The 19,125-nt window shown below is 39.5% G+C and overlaps 1 protein-coding gene across 1 annotated transcript; it reads left to right on the top strand.

Moving 5' to 3' along the window:
* The first annotated feature begins 196 nt into the window (after positions 1–196).
* On the top strand, positions 197–18,576 carry MCM8 (minichromosome maintenance 8 homologous recombination repair factor). The gene is made up of 18 exons (XM_065835364.2): positions 197–459; positions 630–704; positions 1,217–1,299; positions 1,482–1,631; positions 2,922–3,025; positions 4,861–5,059; positions 5,736–5,821; positions 7,315–7,466; positions 9,391–9,589; positions 10,396–10,426; positions 10,754–10,894; positions 12,505–12,646; positions 13,272–13,467; positions 13,744–13,957; positions 14,989–15,198; positions 15,767–15,843; positions 16,348–16,537; positions 17,824–18,576. The coding sequence occupies exons 1-18, from the start codon at positions 333–335 to the stop codon at positions 17,914–17,916; spliced, it is 2,469 nt and encodes an 822-aa protein (XP_065691436.1). The 5' UTR covers positions 197–332; the 3' UTR covers positions 17,917–18,576.
* The last annotated feature ends 549 nt before the right edge of the window (positions 18,577–19,125 follow it).

Below are 19,125 nucleotides of genomic sequence, written 5' to 3'. Positions count from 1 at the left end.
GCGCAGCCGGCGGCGCATGCGCGCTGCAGCGGGGCGAGCGGAAGCAGAGGGCGGGTAGGCGGAGTGAGACCCCATCGGAAGGGAAGAAGCCGGCCAATGAGAGCGGGCGGGTCACGCCTCCCGCTCCATGGCAACGCCTCATGCTCCCTCAGGATTGGTTGCAGCGCCGGAAGGAACGTAGCGGCGCCAAAATAGAATGAGGGGGCGGGGTGAGAGTTTTCTTGTTTCCTCAGGGCCTTTGCTCCAACCGCGCAGGTCAAATTGAATTGAAACTTTCTGTCTTATTGTCTCAGTTTGCCGTAGCGTCCCCGGACTGACACCTGCGGAGCGAGATGAGCAGGGACCCTCGAGGCAGAGGAGGCGGCTGGGGAAGAGGCCTCCAAAGGTGGCGGGGCGGCTGGCGGGGTAGTTGGCGGGGCAAGGCGCAGAAGGTGGAGTGCGGGAGGATGCCTGAACCTGGTGAGTCGACTTCTGTGCTTCTTCCTGTTCTCTGAAGCCATCGTGTTTGGTCGCTGAGGCAGCTACTGCTGTTTGCCTCACAGCAGTTGAAAGAATCACTGAGAATAAAGCTTGCAGAATTTTAGTATCCACGTTGTTTTAATCCCTGTTTTGGTTGTTTGTTTTTTCAGTAAAATCTCGACTAGTTCAATCAACGTTGGACCAGTTTATCCCCTATAAGGGCTGGAAACTTTATTTCTCTGAAGGTATCTTTAGACCAAAATTATGTACAGCAAGTATTCAATTTTCTCTAGATCTTTTATAATTAGAGGAGATAAGTTCAACAGAAAGCAACTGAAATTAGTTTTTCTTTTTTTTTAATATAAAAGCATGAATATAGTAGAGATTTTGGTCTTGTGGCACACTGTGTTCTCTCTGGGCTCCAAAACTTGGAAAGGAATCTTGAATAGTGTAAAATACAATTTTCTCAAACCAGTTCAATTAACCACATAAGATGTGCAGTTTGCTAAAGACTGGAATATACATAGTGCTGCTGTGCATTTCTTGGTCCTATGTGCTTGTTTTATGTCATCTTAGACAAAGTTCTGTTTCGTAACAGCTCTTACGGCAGAACATTACTGTGACACTGCTGAGGTTCTCATTTTCCTCAGTTTTGGAATGCAGAAAAATAATAGAAGAGAAATTGACAGTTTATGTTATTTTGTGAAATTGAATTAATTATTTATGTCAATTACTAATGCATTGTATTTTTAATCAGCTTATGCTGACAGGTCTCCTTTTGTCCTGAAGACTCAAGCCTTTGAAAAGTTTTTCATGCAGCGCATTGAACTTTATGATAAGGTAAAAGTAAAACAAAACAGCTCCCCCCACCAACAATCTCTTGTCAATACAATAATGTTACAAATTTTGTGTATTTTCTCCATCAAAAATCATCTCCATCATAGACATGAAATGTTTATGACATGATTTGGATGTGGTGTTTGTAACTTGAAGTGTATTTTATAACTTAAAATATTTCACAGGATGAAATAGAAAGAAAAGGAAGCATTCTTGTGGATTATAAGGAACTGATCCAAGACAGAGAATTAACTAAATCCATACCAAATATATCTACTGAATTAAGGGATATGCCTCAGAAAATACTGCAGTGTATGGGTCTGGCAATTCATCAGGTAAACATGACATTCTAACATATATAACCCTAACCTTCACAATGATGAAGAATCAGTGGAACTTAGAGGCAATTATGTTATAGAAAATAAATCTCTATGATTTTCTGTCTTACAGAAATATAATGTTTATTCAAAATGTTTGATCTCTCCACCATTTCTCTATGGCCTACAAAATTTTGTTTTGAAAATGTTTTGGTGCATTTTGCTTATTCATCATCAAAGCAGTTGACTAAAACTAATAGTTGTAATGTTTCTGTTACTCCCTATTGGGAGTCCTAATTCCTGTGTATTTATGTAATGTGTTGTGAGTTCTCTGCGCTGTGTGTGCCACCTCATGCAGCAGAACCACAGCTCTGGTGGGTGAATTGTGAGCAGATTCAAGAATATCTGATTCTGTTGAATGTCTCTTAAAAGCAGTCATTCACTGCTTGTTGACAGGCAAGTTCTCAGATGTTTGTGCTTTAGTCAAACAAAACTCCACTTTGACAAGCATTAAAGATTACTGTATACTTTATTTTTCTTATTTTTAACAGAACAAATATGTTGGTTTTAAATTGCATTTAAAGGGGGGTGGTTAGTAGGTCATCAGAGGTTCTCCTTCCCCTCTACTCTGCCCTGGTGAGACCACTTGTGGAATATTGTGTCCAGTTCTGGGCCCCTCACTTCAAGGACAGGGAACTGCTGGAGAGAGTCCAGTGCAGGGCAACAAAGATGATGAAGGAAGTGGAGCATCTCCCTTATGAGGAAAGGCTGAGGGAGCTGGGTCTCTTTAGCTTGGAGAAGAGGGGACTGAGGGGTGACCTCATTAATGTTTATAAAGGGTGAGTGTCATGAGGATGGAGCCAGGCTCTTCTCGGTGACAGCCAGTGGTAGGACAAGGGGTAATGGTTTCAAACTGGAACACAAGAGGTTCTACTTAAATTTGAGAAGAAACTTCTCAGTAAGGGTAACAGAACACTGGAACAGGCTGCTCAGGGGGTTTTGGAGTCTCCTACTCTGGAGACATTCAAGACTTGCCTGGATACATTCCTCTGTAAACTCATCTGGGTGTTCCTGCTCTGGCAGGGGGATTGGACTAGATGATCTCTTGAGGTCCCTTCCAATCCCTAACATTCTGTGATTCTGTGAAAAGAAGCTTAAAACTGTGCAGAAGCAGAAAAATACTGTTCGGCAGAAGAGCAGAGGGCTCTGTAGGCTTCAGCAGAGGCTCTAATCATAAGAGATGGTAATTGAGCTTAATAGCAAATTGAATCCACACTACATTTGTGTTTGCCTTTCTGTTCTGTCCAGGTGTTAACAAAGGACCTTGAACGGCATGCTGCAGAGCTGCAGGTGCAGGAAGGATTACCACTTGATGGAGAACCTATAATAAATGTGCCTCTCATTCATGCTAGGTAATGGGTGTTGAGTCTTTGTTTTCAGGAGGATCTATTTGCCTCTTGCCTAACAGTAGTCAGTGTCCATGAGTGCTGCTGGAGGCTTACTTGTTTATTGAGAGACTTGACTTTGTGAAGCTGTTTCTAGAAAACCCATCTGCTCTTCAGTTTTTGCTTCACCATGACAAAGGCTAAACTTGTGAAGACAAAAGTGACATGAAACCTTATAATAAGCTGAACAAACAGCTTTTGACTAGGAAAGCTTATAGACAGAAAAGTAACTTCTAGGTAGAAAAACTATTCTGTGAAAAGCTATTCTGTGGAAAATGTATTGATTAAAAAGAGAAAAGTATTTCAATTTTTTTGGTTACTGGAGAAGTTAGAAAGACATTATGATCTAGACTTCTGTTAGCAAAAGGTTTGTCTTCATAAGGAAGCTGATTTGGAATGTGTAGATCTAAACTACAACGGGTAATATTTAGTATTCCTTCTATGGATGTTTTGACAGTGGTGTATGAGGATGTATTATTTTATACTAGCTTAAATCTATTGAAGGATTACTGGTAGGAAGTGTCAACAATATTAATTCTAATTAATCAAACTTTAATTTCAAATTAAGAAACTGAGGTTACAGTGATTCTGAACAAGCATGTACTTAAACGAATAATAATTACTGATATTTTAGAAGTGTGACTTCCTTTGAGTTCTTAATGAAACGAGCCCTTAGCACTTTTTTTTTTCCTTTGCTAGAAGTAAAGGCTTCTCAGACTTCAGGAGTCTAAGGGTGACTGGGAGTATAAGCCCTATCTGAGTTTGGTTTGTCTTGGGTTGTGTGGTTTTGTGTGTTTTTGTTTTCCTGCTGGTGCCTGTTTGCTATGGTTGCTGGTTTTGGCATAGCAATTGAATTGAATTTGGGGGCTTGCCACACTACAATATGTATTTAAGTTTTGCGTTATTATAAAACTGCACCCTTTTAATTACACAGCAGAATCATAGAATAGTTTGGGTTGGAAGGGACCTTCAAAGCTCATCTAGTCCAACCCCCCTGCAATGAGCAGGGATATCTTCAACCAGATCAGGTTGCTCAGAGCACCATCCAGCCTGGCCTTGAATGTTTCCAGGGATGGGGCATCTACCACCTCTTTGGGCAACCTGAGACAGTGTTTTACCACCCTCATTGTAAAAAATTTCTTCCTCATGCCCAGTCTGCATCTCCCCTTTTTTAGTTTAAAACCATGACCCTTGTCCTATCACAACAGGCCCTGCTAAGTAGTTCCATTCCCTGATAAATTATTCTGTTTAAAGTTTGTTATTCTGAATTATTCAGCTGGGTATTCTTTTTTTTTTTTTTGTCCTTAACAAGGTGCAGTATGTTATACCTGACAGGTTCTTATGTCCTTGAAATATGAAAATCCATCCTTCCTTTTGGAACATGGGCATAATAAGTCTTTGATCCTTTTGTGTCACGAGTCTAAACTCTGGTCTTAATCTGAAAAAATTCAAAGAGATGGTTATAGATGACTATAAAGTCATTTCTTCTGTATTACTAGTCCCAGTTGTTTACAGGAGGGAGGTGTCACTATAGAAACAAGCTGTACAGCTGTTGAGGTGTAAACACATGAGGAATATTAAATGTTACACTGCTCTTTAGAATAGGAATCAAAGACTATGCCATGGGTCCACAGCCAAAATAATAATTACTGTTAATAATTGGTATGTAAACATTTTGTTGTTGTTAGACATGGGGTTTTCTGTTTGTTTTTGTGGTGTTCTTCTGTTTTGCTTGTGTTTTTTGTTTTGTTTTCTTTAAATATTGTAAGCTTTTGAAATATTTATGCTTAACTTTTGTGTAGGGTGTACAACTATGATCCGCTAACTCAGCTGAAAAACGTTCGGGCCAACTGCTATGGAAAATATATTGCTTTGCGTGGTACTGTGGTGCGTGTCAGTAACATAAAGCCTCTCTGCACTAAGCTAGCTTTTGTATGCGGCACATGTGGAGATGTTCAGGGTGTTCCTCTACCTGATGGAAAGTATACTCTTCCAACCAAGGTCAGTTAAAACCATCTAACTTCATACTTTTCCCTCCTCTGTAGTGATTTGAAAAAAAGCAACACCGCTGGTATTAAATAAAAATCTGATATTTAAAGCTAGGTTAAACAACTAACACACTAGAAAAAAAAATTAAACTTACCATGCAACACTGCATTACAGCATAACCTTGTTATTAGAAAAAGTTGTATCCTGCTGAAACAAAACCAGTATATAGGAACTCCCTCTAATGTAGAAAAAAAATATTTTTGGTTCCATTTCAGCAGTTTTGTTTCAAAAGCTTCCTCTGTCTTGCTGTGGTGGTTTTCTATGGTTAGATTTGGGGTTTTTTGTGGGTTTTGTTTAGAACTTTCTGGTTTAATTTAATTTAGGACAAGTATTAAAATAAAATAAACAAACACTACTATCCTCCCCACTCCCCTGAAAAAAACCCACCTGCTACCTTCCCCAAAAACTCAAGAAAACTCAAACCCATTTACCAAGGGTATTCAGCTCTATTTGGGGTGTCTGATAGCTCGTCATTAATTATACATAGTGCTAATTTCTAACCCTAATTTAACTAGCTTTTTTTCCTGAAACGGTGTTAATGGATCACATTGCTTTGCAATAAGGCAATTTCAAATTATTATTTTTTTTAAAAAAGGTTGAAAATTAATTAGAATTACTATTGTTACAGTGTGTTATTCCTGAGTGCCGTGGCAGATCCTTCACACCTGACAGAAGCTCTCCCTTAACCACTACCGTGGACTGGCAGTCTGTTAAGTAAGCACGTTTTCCTTTCTGTGCAAAAATGTAATGCAACAGGCTAGTCAGAAAGTGATGGGATGGCTCATTTCTTGTTACACTGTGTAGCTTCAATAATCGTATTCTTTTGCGGCAAGCACTCTTCAAAATCTGTATTACAAAGCATTTGTTTTATCAGAGCAATAATATGCTTTACACATTAATCAATGTAGTAACTTCTTGGAAATTGTCATACTGAGAATGAGTTCTTTGAGAAATGTTCAGTTTACGATCTTTGCAGCTTTTCTTAATAATTTCTAATTTAATGTATTATTTAATGACTCCTTTCAGTGATCTCTAAGTCGACTAAAAAAAGCTACTCATCTGTAACAATTGAATGAACCAAAAGTAAATTTGAGGGTTAAAAATCTGAATTTGAAGTAATATTGCTTGTGGCCCCCGGTCCGTAGGGCACACTCAATAGAAGGAAATAGTGCTGTGCCTGACCATAACTTTCGATGTCTAATCAGCCCAAAATTTGAGAGATCACGGCTGTGGGGGAACAAGTTACTGTTTCTACAAAAATTAACAATGTTAAAGTATGGGAAGGTGGACAGTGGATCTTGTTTTCATTGCTTCCATCTTAACTATGCTGCTATGACCATCCTACTACTGCCCTATAACATGTTCATTAGAGTTTGATGTGGTGTTTCTTCTGCATCTTGTTCGCTTCCTGCAGTAAGGGTGTCAGCTTGGAAAAAAACAGGAATCTGCTTACTTTTCCCCACTTCTTACATTCAGATTCTCTAAGTTAATGTGCTCTGTATCAAAAATCTTATTGTGCCATATGACATCTAAATATGATTTTCTTTATTAACCCTCTGTAATAAAAGCCATTAAAAATTCATTAAAAAATAGCGCTGATGTTCTTGTCAGCAGCTCTAGAGGGTGCTGTTTATCACAGTTTCTTAAGAACCACTCAACTCCAAGCTTCAAGGGAAACTATCAGACCTGTAAGTGCAGAGCCAAAACCGGAAACTTTCGAAGAACTTGTTAGTTATCAGCCTTTTACAACTATACAAAGAGTGAGCTGCTGTTCTTGTGGTCTGAGGAATTTCTTGGGCTTTGCTAGGGTAAAAATGCTAATTAAGCATTCATCAGGGCTCTAAGATCTGACCTCTTAATTTTTGTATATGAGGTCCATCTTATGTACTGAACTTATTTCCGTATGAACATGTGCATCAGTGTCAGAAAAATCTGAATTTCAGCATTTTTTATTATTTCTGGAGTTCATAGTTAATTTTATTTCTGGGTTTTATGCATGATGTATACTCATTTATTAAAGTCTGAACGGAAAGATTCTTTTTCTCCAAATTAAGCATTGCTGTTTCTTGTGTTTATCAGGGCATTTCTGCTGTCTTCCTTTTTGGGTAGGAAAAGATTAGTTGGAAGCACACAGCTGGAGATCTTGTGTGCTGTAATTGAGTTGGAAATGTTATGCATGGAGTGTGCACTCACCTTGTGTTTTGCAGAGTGCAGGAGCTCATGTCAGACGATCAGCGAGAAGCAGGCCGAATCCCTCGCACAATCGAATGTGAACTCGTTCAAGATCTTGTGGACAGCTGCGTCCCAGGAGATATGGTCACAATTACAGGGATAGTTAAGGTGTCGAGCACTGAGGAAGGTAAAATGCATCATCTGAGAATAGCTTTTTCCTAGCATGGGGATTTTTCTAGTGGTTATGCAAGAGCAACAGCCATCCCCCTTCATTTGAGCACTCAAAGTTGTAAATGCATTAAGAGTACCTTTCTTCAGAAGTTCCCAAAGGAGTTGGACTCAACAATCCTTATGGGTCCTGTCCAACTCAGGACATCCTATGATTCTGTGATTCTGGTTCTATAATGAGTTATTTTGAAAAGGCCAGAAGCAGCACTGTCCAAAAGGAGCACTGTCCCTAATGTCCACTGATAGATGGGGTTTCACAGTTCTCCCCACTTCCTCTCCCGTGTAATAGAACATATTGCAGAGAACTGCCATACTGATTTACTGTGAGACGCCATTCTCTGCTCAGTAATCATTGGGGGATACAAAAAATGATGAATTACTAAGCTACATGTTTAATTCTTCTGCACTATAGATTTTTTTCATCTAAATATTGAGTAGAAACATTTTATTTGCAACTTTTATTTGACAAAAACGTAGTAATTTAAAATTCCTGGAAAACTGGACACCCACAGATCCATGGGCCCTGATGGGATGCACCCATGAATGCTGAGAAAGTTGGCAGATGTTATTGCTAAGCTGCTCTCCATCACCTTTGAAAGGTCTTGGAGAACAAGAGAGGTGCCTGAGGACTGGAAGAAAGCCAGTGTCACTCCAGTCTTCAAAAAGGGCAAGAAGGCCGATATAGGAAACTACTGGCCAGTAAGACTCACCTCCATTCCTGGAAAGGTGATGTAACAACTTATTCTGGACATCACCTCCAAGCATGTGGAGGAAAAGAAGGTTATGGGGAGTAGTCAACATGGATTCACCAAGGGGAGATCATGTTTGACCAACCTGGTAGCCTTCTATGATAGTATGAGTAGCTGAGTAGATGGGGGAATAGCAGTGGATGGTTGTCTACCTTGACACGCAAGTCTTTTGACACCATCTCCCACAGCATCCTCACAGGCAAGCTCAGGAAGTGCAGGCTGGATGAGTGGATAGTGAGTTGGATTGAGAACTGGCTGGATGGCAGATCTCAGAGGGTTATGATCAACAGTGCAGGGCGTAGTTGGAGGCCTGTAGTTAGTGGGGTTCCTCAGATGTCAGTACTGGGTCCAGTCTTGTTTATCCTCTTCAGCAATGACCTGGATGAAGAGACTGAGTGCACCCTCAGCAAGTTTGCTGATGATACCAAACTGGGTGGAAGGGCTGACACACCAGAAGGTTGTGCTGCTATTCAGCAAGACCTGAACAGGACAGAGGACTGGGCAGAGAAGATCTTATCAGTGCTTATAAATAACTCCATGGTTGGGTGTCAAAAGAGTGGAACCAGATTCTTTTTCAGTGGTGCCCAATGATAGGATGAGGGGCAGCAGTCACAGACTGAAACACAGGAGGTTCCATCTAAACATGAGAAGAAACTTCATTACTCTGAGCGTGACCGAGCACTGGAACAGGCTGCCCAGAGAGGCTGTGGAGTCTCCTCTGAAGACATTCTAAACCTGCCTGGACACCTTCCTGTTCAATCTGCTCTGGTGAACCTGCTTTAGCAAGTGGGTTGGACTAGAAGATCTCCAGAGGTCCCTTCCAACCCCAGCCATTTTGTGATTATGTGCAATTCTGTCAAAATTCTATTTATTCTGGGAGAATATTCTCTCCATACATACATATACCCTTTTAATCTAGCAAAATATTGTTTTTGTATACTTAAATGGAAGGAACTTAAGAACATATGTAACTGGAAACTTACTTTGCATCAATTCTTGAAAATGTAGGTGTTCAATTACTTAAAAATGAACATTTTGCACAACTGTACTTAATATTTCTTAATTACCCTATGTCATTTGTAAATAACATCAGTATTTAAACATTTCTCCATCCTTTCTCAATTTTTCTAACAGGAGCTTCTAAAAATAAGAATGACAAGTGTATGTTCTTGTTGTACATTGAGGCAAATTCTGTCAGTAACAGTAAAGGACAAAAACCAAAGAATTTTGATGATGAGACTTTTCAGAGATCATTCATGGAGTTTTCACTTAAAGACCTCTATGCTGTTCAAGAAATTCAAGCTGAGGAAAACCTGTTCAGGCTCATTGTGAAGTAAGTTGTGCCAGATCTAACCTAGATCTAGGATTAGACCCCTGAAACAGCATGACCAACTTCAGACAAATGTGGCAGCTAATCTTAAAGCTGAGGCTTGTGTAACAGACACTGCGGAGATTTAACAAGCTTTAGTGATCAAGGGGCTTGGGAGGAAGTGAAAGTATTGCAGTGGGGATGTTAGGACTCCAGGACGGATTCAAGGATACAGGAAAATAAGGAGAGTTTCATTTCAACCCTGAGACAGAAAGCCAGGGGTAAAAAAAAAAAAAGACAAGCAATTAATTAATTTTGCTCCACACTGAGCAAACTCAAGTCATGAGCACTGTTTTGTTCTCTGCTCTGCTTTTCTATGGCAGAGGAAAGAGGTGCTAGAAGTGAGCAGAGGGTGTGAAAGACCCTCTGTTCAGACCAGAAGTACCTTTTGAGCTGGGGTGTCCCTTGGGTCCTCCAGGTGGAGTCAAAGAACATGAAACTGGCACCTTTAAAAGGAGGGTTACAGGTAGTTACTTCTTAAAGATAAGAACAGGGGCAGAAGCCACTGGGAAACTGGCTCTCCTCTCTGTTTGTGCAAACTCAAATGAAAGGATTTTCTTATCATTTCAAGCATATCTGGTTATCTGAAAATTTCAATAAATTTCATGCTGCTTTTAAACTGATTCTGTTGGAGATACACAACTTTTGGTTAGCTGTTGCTGAATGTTTACAGAGGTATCCTATGACAAGAGAGAACAAGTGATTTTTTTTCTTTAATCATAACACAATATTTACATTCCCCTTATGTTACAGTGGTCTTTGTTTTTCAGCTCTCTTTGTCCTGCAATCTATGGCCATGAGGTAAGTAAAAAACAAACAAACCAAAAACACCACGCCAAAAAAGACCACAACAAACCCAGCTCTGCTTGCAATTTCAGTTTGAAATGTTTATGCCACAGTAAATTCCTAAAGCATTTATAAAACTTATCTGGGGTGGGGGGAAGGGTCAGGGACTGTATTCACAGGTGACTGTGATTCGTAGTCACTTTCAATGTCAAGAAGGTGGCAGTCTTATACCCGTAAATTCAGCCAGCCAGAAGGAAGGGGTTATTACAGCCAATTCTAGGGAGCTGTCAATATTGGTCAACATGAGCAGATACTTATTCATGTCGGTATTTGCCCCCACAGATTGTAAAGGCAGGTTTGGCCCTGGCATTATTTGGAGGATGTCAGAAGTTTGTAGATGACAAGAACAGAATCCCAGTGCGAGGAGATCCACATGTTCTGGTTGTTGGAGATCCAGGATTAGGAAAAAGTCAAATGTTGCAAGTATGGGTTGATGTATTTCTGTTGTCTGACTGGATTTTTCTCTAATTCCTTGATAACTTCTTGTAAGCATAATAGGATATCTGTGCTAAGACCAAAGGGTTGTTTGCGCTTAGCTGGAGCTGTTTTCATGTAGGATGCCTCAAATATAGGATAGCACCCAAAGGGGTCCCTGCTGTCCTCTCCTTCCAGAGTGCCTTGCGGAAGGGATCCAGCCTGTTAAAACACTTATCAAAGCAGGTGTACTTGCTCAAGCCTGGGGGCTTTCAAGTGTAGCCTTGCTGTCCTGCCTTATATAGTTTGGGGTTCTTTTGTTTGTCTTGGCTTTTTGGGAAAGGGACCTGCTGCTGCATTTGTGTTTTAATCTTGGTGGGCATTTCTGCATGACTGTGACAAAATCAGTTAGTACTAGAATGTTTTTGTCTTAAACAGAATGATTTTAAAGTTCCATGTGTTTTCCCTTAGTTAGTATGAAGTGAAAGCCTCACAGAGTTCACCTAGACCTACAGTACCGCATACCTGGTTTAAAAAGTCCAAGTCTTTCTAATGTAGATGCGTTGTGTTAGGATATGGCTTGCAATAACTTAACCAAAGTGATGGATTTGTATGCAAGCATCCTGGCAAACATTTTAAAATTATTTTTAACTGAATGGGGACTCTCTAGCATACAGTAGATTATTTGTTTTTTACATTATTACTAAATAATGGAATGCCATTCAAGAAAAGCTACTGATCTGTTCCTCAGATAAGACCCAGAGACAAGGCTTCTATCAGTCATTACTGTCACAGGAAAAAAACAAAACAAAACACCCCACCCCCCAAAAAACAAACACATACAACAAACCAAAACCAACCAACCAAGCAAAAACAACAAGCAGAAAACCAATGCTGAAAAGAAGCCAAGTTGGTTGGTTGGTGTTTTTTTTTTTTTTTTAATGCAAATACTCAGGACCTGTCACATATCTGGTACTGAACAAATATACTTGGGGTGTTATCTTTTAAATAAAATAGATGCATCAATAACTATAGACATATCTGGGAAAATCCAGTTATAACTGTATTCTAGGCAAATTTAACTGCAAAACATCTATGTTCAAGCTTACCATGCTTTGCTTTCTAGTTCAAGTTTCAAACTGTAAGCTGCTTTCTGGATATTAGAGGCATGGAGAAGACTTGGACTGTCCTTTATCCCCCGGCTGAGGGGAAATCTGTGCATACTTCCTCTAAAGCAGCATGTGTTGGGCACTAGGACAAGATATATTAGTCTAAAAGGACGTTGAGGTCTGAAGATACAGAAACTATATCTGCAGTTCTGTGACAGACAGCATGACCCCAGGCATTTCAACCTACTTTGAAATGTAGGTGCTGTGCCCCAGGTCCTAGTAGTTTTGATAACACAGTAGATGTGGCTGTGCTGCAAGTACTGTGAACAAAGTTATTTCTACTGTTTTACAGAAGTATGTCTCTTGGTGTTGCAAGGAGTTATAACTTTACTGTTGGACCACAATAAGTAGAAAGAAACAAATTTGGGTTTACTTTGATTTGTTCCTCTAGGATTAGGCTTATGAAATTCTTTACCTTGGGGAGGGAAAAACTATTTATTTCTCTCCTAGGCAGTGTGTAACGTTGCTCCTCGAGGTGTTTATGTTTGTGGTAATACTTCAACCAGCTCTGGCCTGACTGTTACGCTGTCTAGAGATGGTGCTTCTGGAGATTTTGCCTTGGAAGCTGGTGCTTTAGTGCTTGGAGATCAAGGTAATACGTGTGATGCTAAAGGTTTGATATGAACAGGTGTATGTGCTGCTGAGTCTAAGATTAACTACATTACTGTGGATTAAAAACTTAAATTTGAAGAATGATATTGGCTTTCCACACCTTGAGAAGTCCTGAGCTTTTCTAGAGACTTCTGGAGGTGGTTCCTGTTTTCCTAGGGCTTAGGATGTATAGGAAACTGGAGTTCTGCGATTTGTATACCAGCTTTACTTAATGTGTCAAAGGACTAGGATTTTCTTGTTGAGAAACAACTGACTTAATGGCAGCTGCTTAATTCTTACTGTTTTGGAAAACTTCTTGCTTATGAGGGTTGTCTTCTATTTTTAAGAAGCTTGTTTTGTCATCTTATTGTGTAATTAAGACACTGCTTTCATGAACAAGGCCAACTTCATAATGGTTCAGCTGCAGCAACATGAAATGAAAACAAACCTGGCTGAAATGGAGACTTGGTCCTATGTCTCCTGCAGTCCCTAAGACATTAAGGCTGGACTTCTGATGCATTGTAACATCCAATCTATCAGACCGTACAATCAGCATTGGATTGTAGTGTATGCTTATCCAACAGTTAATGTGTTTCCTAACAAGTCTTTGTCTTAATTGCTTCCAGGTATTTGTGGAATAGATGAATTTGATAAGATGGGAAACCAACACCAGGCTTTGTTGGAAGCCATGGAACAGCAAAGCATCAGCCTTGCCAAGGCTGGCATTGTTTGCAGTTTGCCAGCTCGGACATCTATTGTTGCTGCAGCAAACCCAGTTGGAGGACATTATAACAAAGCCAAAACAGTGTCTGAGAACTTAAAGTGAGCACTTTCTGAAATGCTGCTTTATATAGTTCACATCCAGGAGTAGGTGCTTCTGGTAGTCTAGTTGTTTGTATATAATTACTTTTGAGTTTCTTGGAGTTAGAACACAAGCTCACTGTAATAATTTTTTTGTGGTTTTTAAGAGAGAAGTTGCTGTTCTACTCTATTCTGAATGAATGGGACAGGATTTTTAAATGTCTTTGAAATGGAGAAGGGTTGCTGTAGTTCTGCTTTTTTTACAAGCAACGTGTGGTTTTCATGTCTTTATTCTAGAATGGGGAGTGCCTTACTGTCGAGGTTTGATTTAGTTTTCATTTTGCTGGACACCCCAAATGAAGATCATGATCACCTGCTCTCTGAGCATGTGATGGCAATCCGAGCTGGAAAGCAGGCAGCGTGCAGCAGTGCTGTTGTGACTCGCACCAACATGCAGGATCGCTCTGTTCTCGAAGTCGTTTCAGATCGACCACTACTTGAAAGACTAAAGGTAGGACTTGTCTTGTGACTGTTGCTATGCCCCTTCCTGTGGTGTTTCTTGCAGTGGGACCTGGCAGCCCTGACCTGCTGGATGTCCTTGGTGTCATTCTCATCATAATTGGTCCTGAATTAAAGAGGAAGCATTTAAAGCTCCAGCCACCAGTTTCTACCAATTGTCTGTTGTAAGTAACATTACCCAGCCTGCTGGAGCTGCTAAAAATGTGTCTCAAGCCATCTTCATCTCCACATACTAGTGTCTAGTGTAAGCTGAGCTAGGTTTATTTAGGTTGTGGTAGTGAGAAGGAACTTTGCATGAGAAGCTCTAAAGTAAATTTGCTGTGTTAGATTTCAATGAAGAGCTACAGAACTAGACTAGATATAATTTGATATGACACAATGTGCTGTGAAATATTGAATCCAAATAAAGCAGTGTTTAAACAAATCCTTAGACATCTGCAACTCATGACAGATTTGGAGATCATAGGAGGGAAAGCATACTACTTCTTATTAAACTTGAAGTGATCAGTTTGAGGGCCGATACTGTCAAAAGCTCGGTCTTGGGAGAAATATCCCGTACTGGAGCTAATCCCACGCACTTTTTGAAATGGGATATCAGCAGTGATGGTTTAATCTTTTGTGGAGATACATCCTATAACAATTGGGAAATCATGGGTCTTTTTATTTTTAAGAAAGAATTCTTGATATAGTCAAATTATATTGGGCACTTCCTGTCATTGCAAATGAGAAGCTTTAGCTGCTTTTTCTGAGATGGACAAGTGTGTTTAATTACCTGTCTAAGCATAGTGTATGGACTTTTAAGTACACAATTCATATATGGAGCTCTAAAGCCCTTACACTGAAGATTTCACCAGATAAAGCATAGAATACAAAGATTTTATTTTAAAATTATTTTAGTACTAGAGTTAGATTATGGTTGGACTTGATAATTCTGAGCGTCTCTTCCAACTGAAATGATTCTATGATACAATTTATATTGTATAGGGTTCTGACAGAAATCTGAACTCTCTGTAATTGGGTTAGATCTTACCAGGAGAAAACTTTGATGCCATTCCACATCAGCTGCTGAGGAAGTATGTTGGATATGCTCGGCAGTACGTTCACCCAAATTTATCTCCAGAAGCTGCTCAGGTTCTCCAGGAATTCTACCTTGAGCTCCGGAAACAGAACCAAGGAGCAGACAGCACACCAATCACCACAAGGCAGCTGGAATCTCTGATTCGACTAACAGAGGTAAATTCAAGATGTAATACTTCAGGGATTGAAAGCAAAGAGATTATTCCTAAACTACTACTGATATCCTATAACTTTTTGACATCTTATTCAAGGCTATGCTTTTTTGTTGTTGTGCTTAAAAAAAAAAAAAGGCAATGCAAGAGACTTACAAATGCTTAGGAGATAGTGATGCTTAAAACCTCTTAAAGTAAACCCTCTTGAGGGATTGGAATCTATCGCGTTCTCCCAAAAGAAAGAAAAGTAGGTGCAGGCAGGAACAAGCTGCTGCCCGTTCTGAACTTAAAGGGCCACTGTTTTCCCTAACGCGATGCATTAATAACACTATTTGTGATCTGTTGCTTCCCAAGAATACACTGTTAAAAAGCAAATTAACTTTAAGCTACAGCTTAATAATGTGAGTGTGAAGGACATGATGTTGATATGCTATCCAAAAAATACTATAGGCTCATCTCTACTCCTGTACATTCCATCTTTCCTTCTAAAATTTGTGCCTATTGTGGGGCAATTACAGAAATTGTAATTTATCTTAAATATATCTTTGTGGGGTCTTTTATTTTGTTTTAAGGCACGATCAAGGCTAGAATTAAGGGAGAAATGTACCAAGGAAGATGCTGAGGATGTAATAGAAATCATGAAGTACAGGTAATACACACTGCTTTAGAAGTAAAGTAAGTACTATGATGCTATTAACTCAAAGACCCTTTTTTTTTTTTTTTTTTTAAATACAGATACTCAAACACAGTGAAGAAATGACCTAATCAAGTTTAGGTGCATTGATAATAGTATTCAGATTTGTTAGCTCTTCTTTTAAAACTGATAGCAGCCCTAAGTTGGATATGATTGCTTAGGCCTTTGAGTTGTGTCATCACAGCAGTTACATGTACCAGTGCACAGTGACTTAGGCATGAGACACTACCAAAGGTTTTTTCTCTCATGTGATTATTCTCTGTTGCTGCATTTGAACAATTTAAGTTTAAAAGTGATTTATACAGTTGCTTAGTCTAGGTTCCCTAGATAGTGACTTTCTTACTAGGGAATGGTTTCCTATGGGGCTTCCGAAAGCTTTCTCAAGCAGTTATGTTTAAGGAAGCAAATTTACGCACCCTTCCTTTTACATCCTGTTGATCGTGGCTTATATATTTTTAGCATGTTGGGAACCTACTCAGATGAGTTTGGAAAACTGGACTTTGAACGTTCACAGCATGGGTCTGGGATGAGCAATCGGTCACAAGCAAAAAGATTTGTTTCTGCCCTCAACAGTGTTGCAGAGAGAACTTACAACAATCTCTTTGACTTGCAACAGCTTCGACAGATTGCGAAGGAGCTACAAATACGAGTAAGTTTGGAAACCAAGCATTTCTTCAACAACAAACTGCAGTACCAGTCAAAACTACTTATTGAAAATGGAAATCGGAAAAGGCACATCTGTGTGCCTCTGCAATCAACAGAAATAAGCGGTGTTTGCTGGTTTTAGGCTGAATACTCTTCCTGCATCGCTTGTGTTTGTAAACCTTATTAATCTTACTACTGGATTGACAGTAACAATTCCTTGCACAAGTAAGGGATGGTCCTACTTCTGAAGCTGGGCTTTAACAAGGTTCTGCTTTGTTTCATGGAAGGTAGTTGGTTTCAGTATACTTCACCTCCTCTGGCTCTCCAGAGGCCACACCTAATTTTGTTCCCAAATTTAGACTGCTGTGTTGTTCATGTTCTATTTTGGCAGTGCAGTAATGTTTTGCTTGGCCTTCTCTGGCCCAAATGTGCCTTTTTGGTTTTCCTTCCTGCTTCGAGCATCCTAATGTTGTAACTTGATAGAAACAGCATGTAGGACACATGGCCACAAATGTGTTTTTGCATTTTGTACTTGTGGGGGAATTCAGCCAAACAAAAATATCGATAGCTAATTCTACTTTTTGCTTCGTTATGAGAAGCTTTAAATGCCAGTTTAAAACTTAAATGGGTTTCAGTGTAATGAGTGAAAACTAGTGGTAATGAATTTATGGAATTTATTTTGGGCAATAATGCTGTTCTTTCTGTTACCTGGTTAGCCTTCTTTGTCCTGCTGGGGCAAGATGGTTTCTGTCACCAAATGTGTTCAAATGTTAATTGTACATAAGACTGGATTGGGTCTGAATCTGCTCTGACAGACCATGTTACTGTAAGCTCTCTTCTCACATGAACATTCATTCATCTAGTAGTTACTTAAAGCTAATTAAATTAATCTAATATTCCCTTCATATATAGAGTATTTTTGCCTGTTCAAAGGTCTGTACCTGTAACAAATACTTGGAAATAAGTGAGAGTTGTAGAAATCAGACTTTTCTTTGGTAGATACTTGTTTCAGAACTTAGATTTACACATATGTAACTCTGAGTACTTTCTGCATGTTATGAAGTGGAGGACACTTATTCTGTGTAACACCACAGTAAAAACTGTGTACGTAAAGCACAAAAGGGTGCAACTGATTGTATGCCACCTCCTAGTAGGTCAGCTGTTTATTAAGAAAATTAACCTATTCTCAACTCACTTTATTTCACAGAGTTCTTTCAAACTTTTTGTTGCTTTACATGAGATAAAATGTCATTCTTATAATTTGATGTTTACATATTTTTCTTTTTTTAGGTATCTGATTTTGAAAGCTTTATTGGATCCCTAAATGATCAGGGTTATCTTTTGAAAAAAGGTTCAAGAGTTTATCAGCTTCAGACTATGTGACAAATTTTCTTGAGACATCATCGTTGTATCTGGAATGGACCTGCTGCAATAAAATGCTAAACTGCAGCCTCCCACATCAGTTGATGCACTGCTGGCACTGTCACTCACCGAGGTGTGACATCCCCTTTCAGAAACTCATAGTTGCCAACAGGTTTCCTTTAAGCTACCATAGGACAAACCGACATGTGGTATTGCTGCTTGGCTCATCCTATAGGTCTGCTAGCCCAAATGCAACTGTGTAAGACTAGCATGTGCTTTATCATCCTTGAGTGGAAAGTGTATTTGATATTGACATTGTCACAGTAACACAACAGTTTCTACTTCTACAAGAGATATTAGACCCACAGACATAAGAACAGAAATTGTTAGTGAGAACATATGAGTTGTGTGCATTTGAAGAATGTGAAGTACAGAAATGTTTCTAAAAGCTTGGGAACCTTCATGTTGAGACAATGCAGTTTTACAGCAGTTAAGAAGTGATACCTTATTGAAACGGATTTAAATTTTCAGCTTTGCAGGTCTGTATTTATTGGTCTATCTAGTTAAGATTGCATTTGAAATGCAAGTCTGATTTAAGAAAATATCCCTCTTCTGATATTTAATTTGTAAAGCAGGAATTCGATTTTATTTATTACTTTTATTAAATGTATTTCTGAAAAATCTGATTTGAGTGTGTTATACAGTAACAGTGAACACAGCTTGTGGGTATTAATGGCCACTACAGGAAGCATAACACAAACATGTTATGCTTCCATGTAACTCTCTTCCTGCCACAGGAGAGAGAATGTGTGTCCTGCAAGAGTGAAGTGCTGAACATTGCCTGACTTTTAGGAAATCAGAGTCAGGGCCTAGTGCAGTAAGTGGCAGATGAGAACTTTTCAGGGTAAGTACATAAAAACCCCAAAACAAACAAAACCCAAAACCAACAAAAAACATCCCACAACCAACAACGAAACACACAAAAACAACAACAGTACAGGGAAGACATGGACCTGTTGGAGAGGCCACCAAAATGATCAGAGGGCTGGAACAGCCCTGCTGTGAGGACAGGCTGAGACATTTGGGGTTGTTGAGCCTGAAGAAGAGAAGGCTCCAGGGAGACCTTATTGTGGTTTTTCATTACTTAAAGGGGCTTGTAAGAAAGATGGGGACATACTTAGCAGGGCCTGTTGTGACACGACAAGGGGTAATGGGGGGAAGATTCAGGCC

The sequence above is a fragment of the Patagioenas fasciata genome, chromosome 3, assembly GCF_037038585.1.
Source record: "Patagioenas fasciata isolate bPatFas1 chromosome 3, bPatFas1.hap1, whole genome shotgun sequence".
Lineage (NCBI taxonomy): Eukaryota > Metazoa > Chordata > Aves > Columbiformes > Columbidae > Patagioenas > Patagioenas fasciata.
This window is presented reverse-complemented; position numbering and strand designations above follow the sequence as displayed.

Bases quoted from the DNA above. Each gene is read 5' to 3' on its own strand.
- MCM8 (XM_065835364.2), top strand. From the start codon at position 333: ATGAGCAGGGACCCTCGAGGCAGAGGAGGCGGCTGGGGAAGAGGCCTC. The intron at 705-1,216 runs GTATCTTTAGAC...ATTTTTAATCAG, and splicing joins GAAACTTTATTTCTCTGAAG to CTTATGCTGACAGGTCTCCT. The intron at 10,895-12,504 runs GTATGGGTTGAT...TTTCTCTCCTAG, and splicing joins GAAAAAGTCAAATGTTGCAA to GCAGTGTGTAACGTTGCTCC.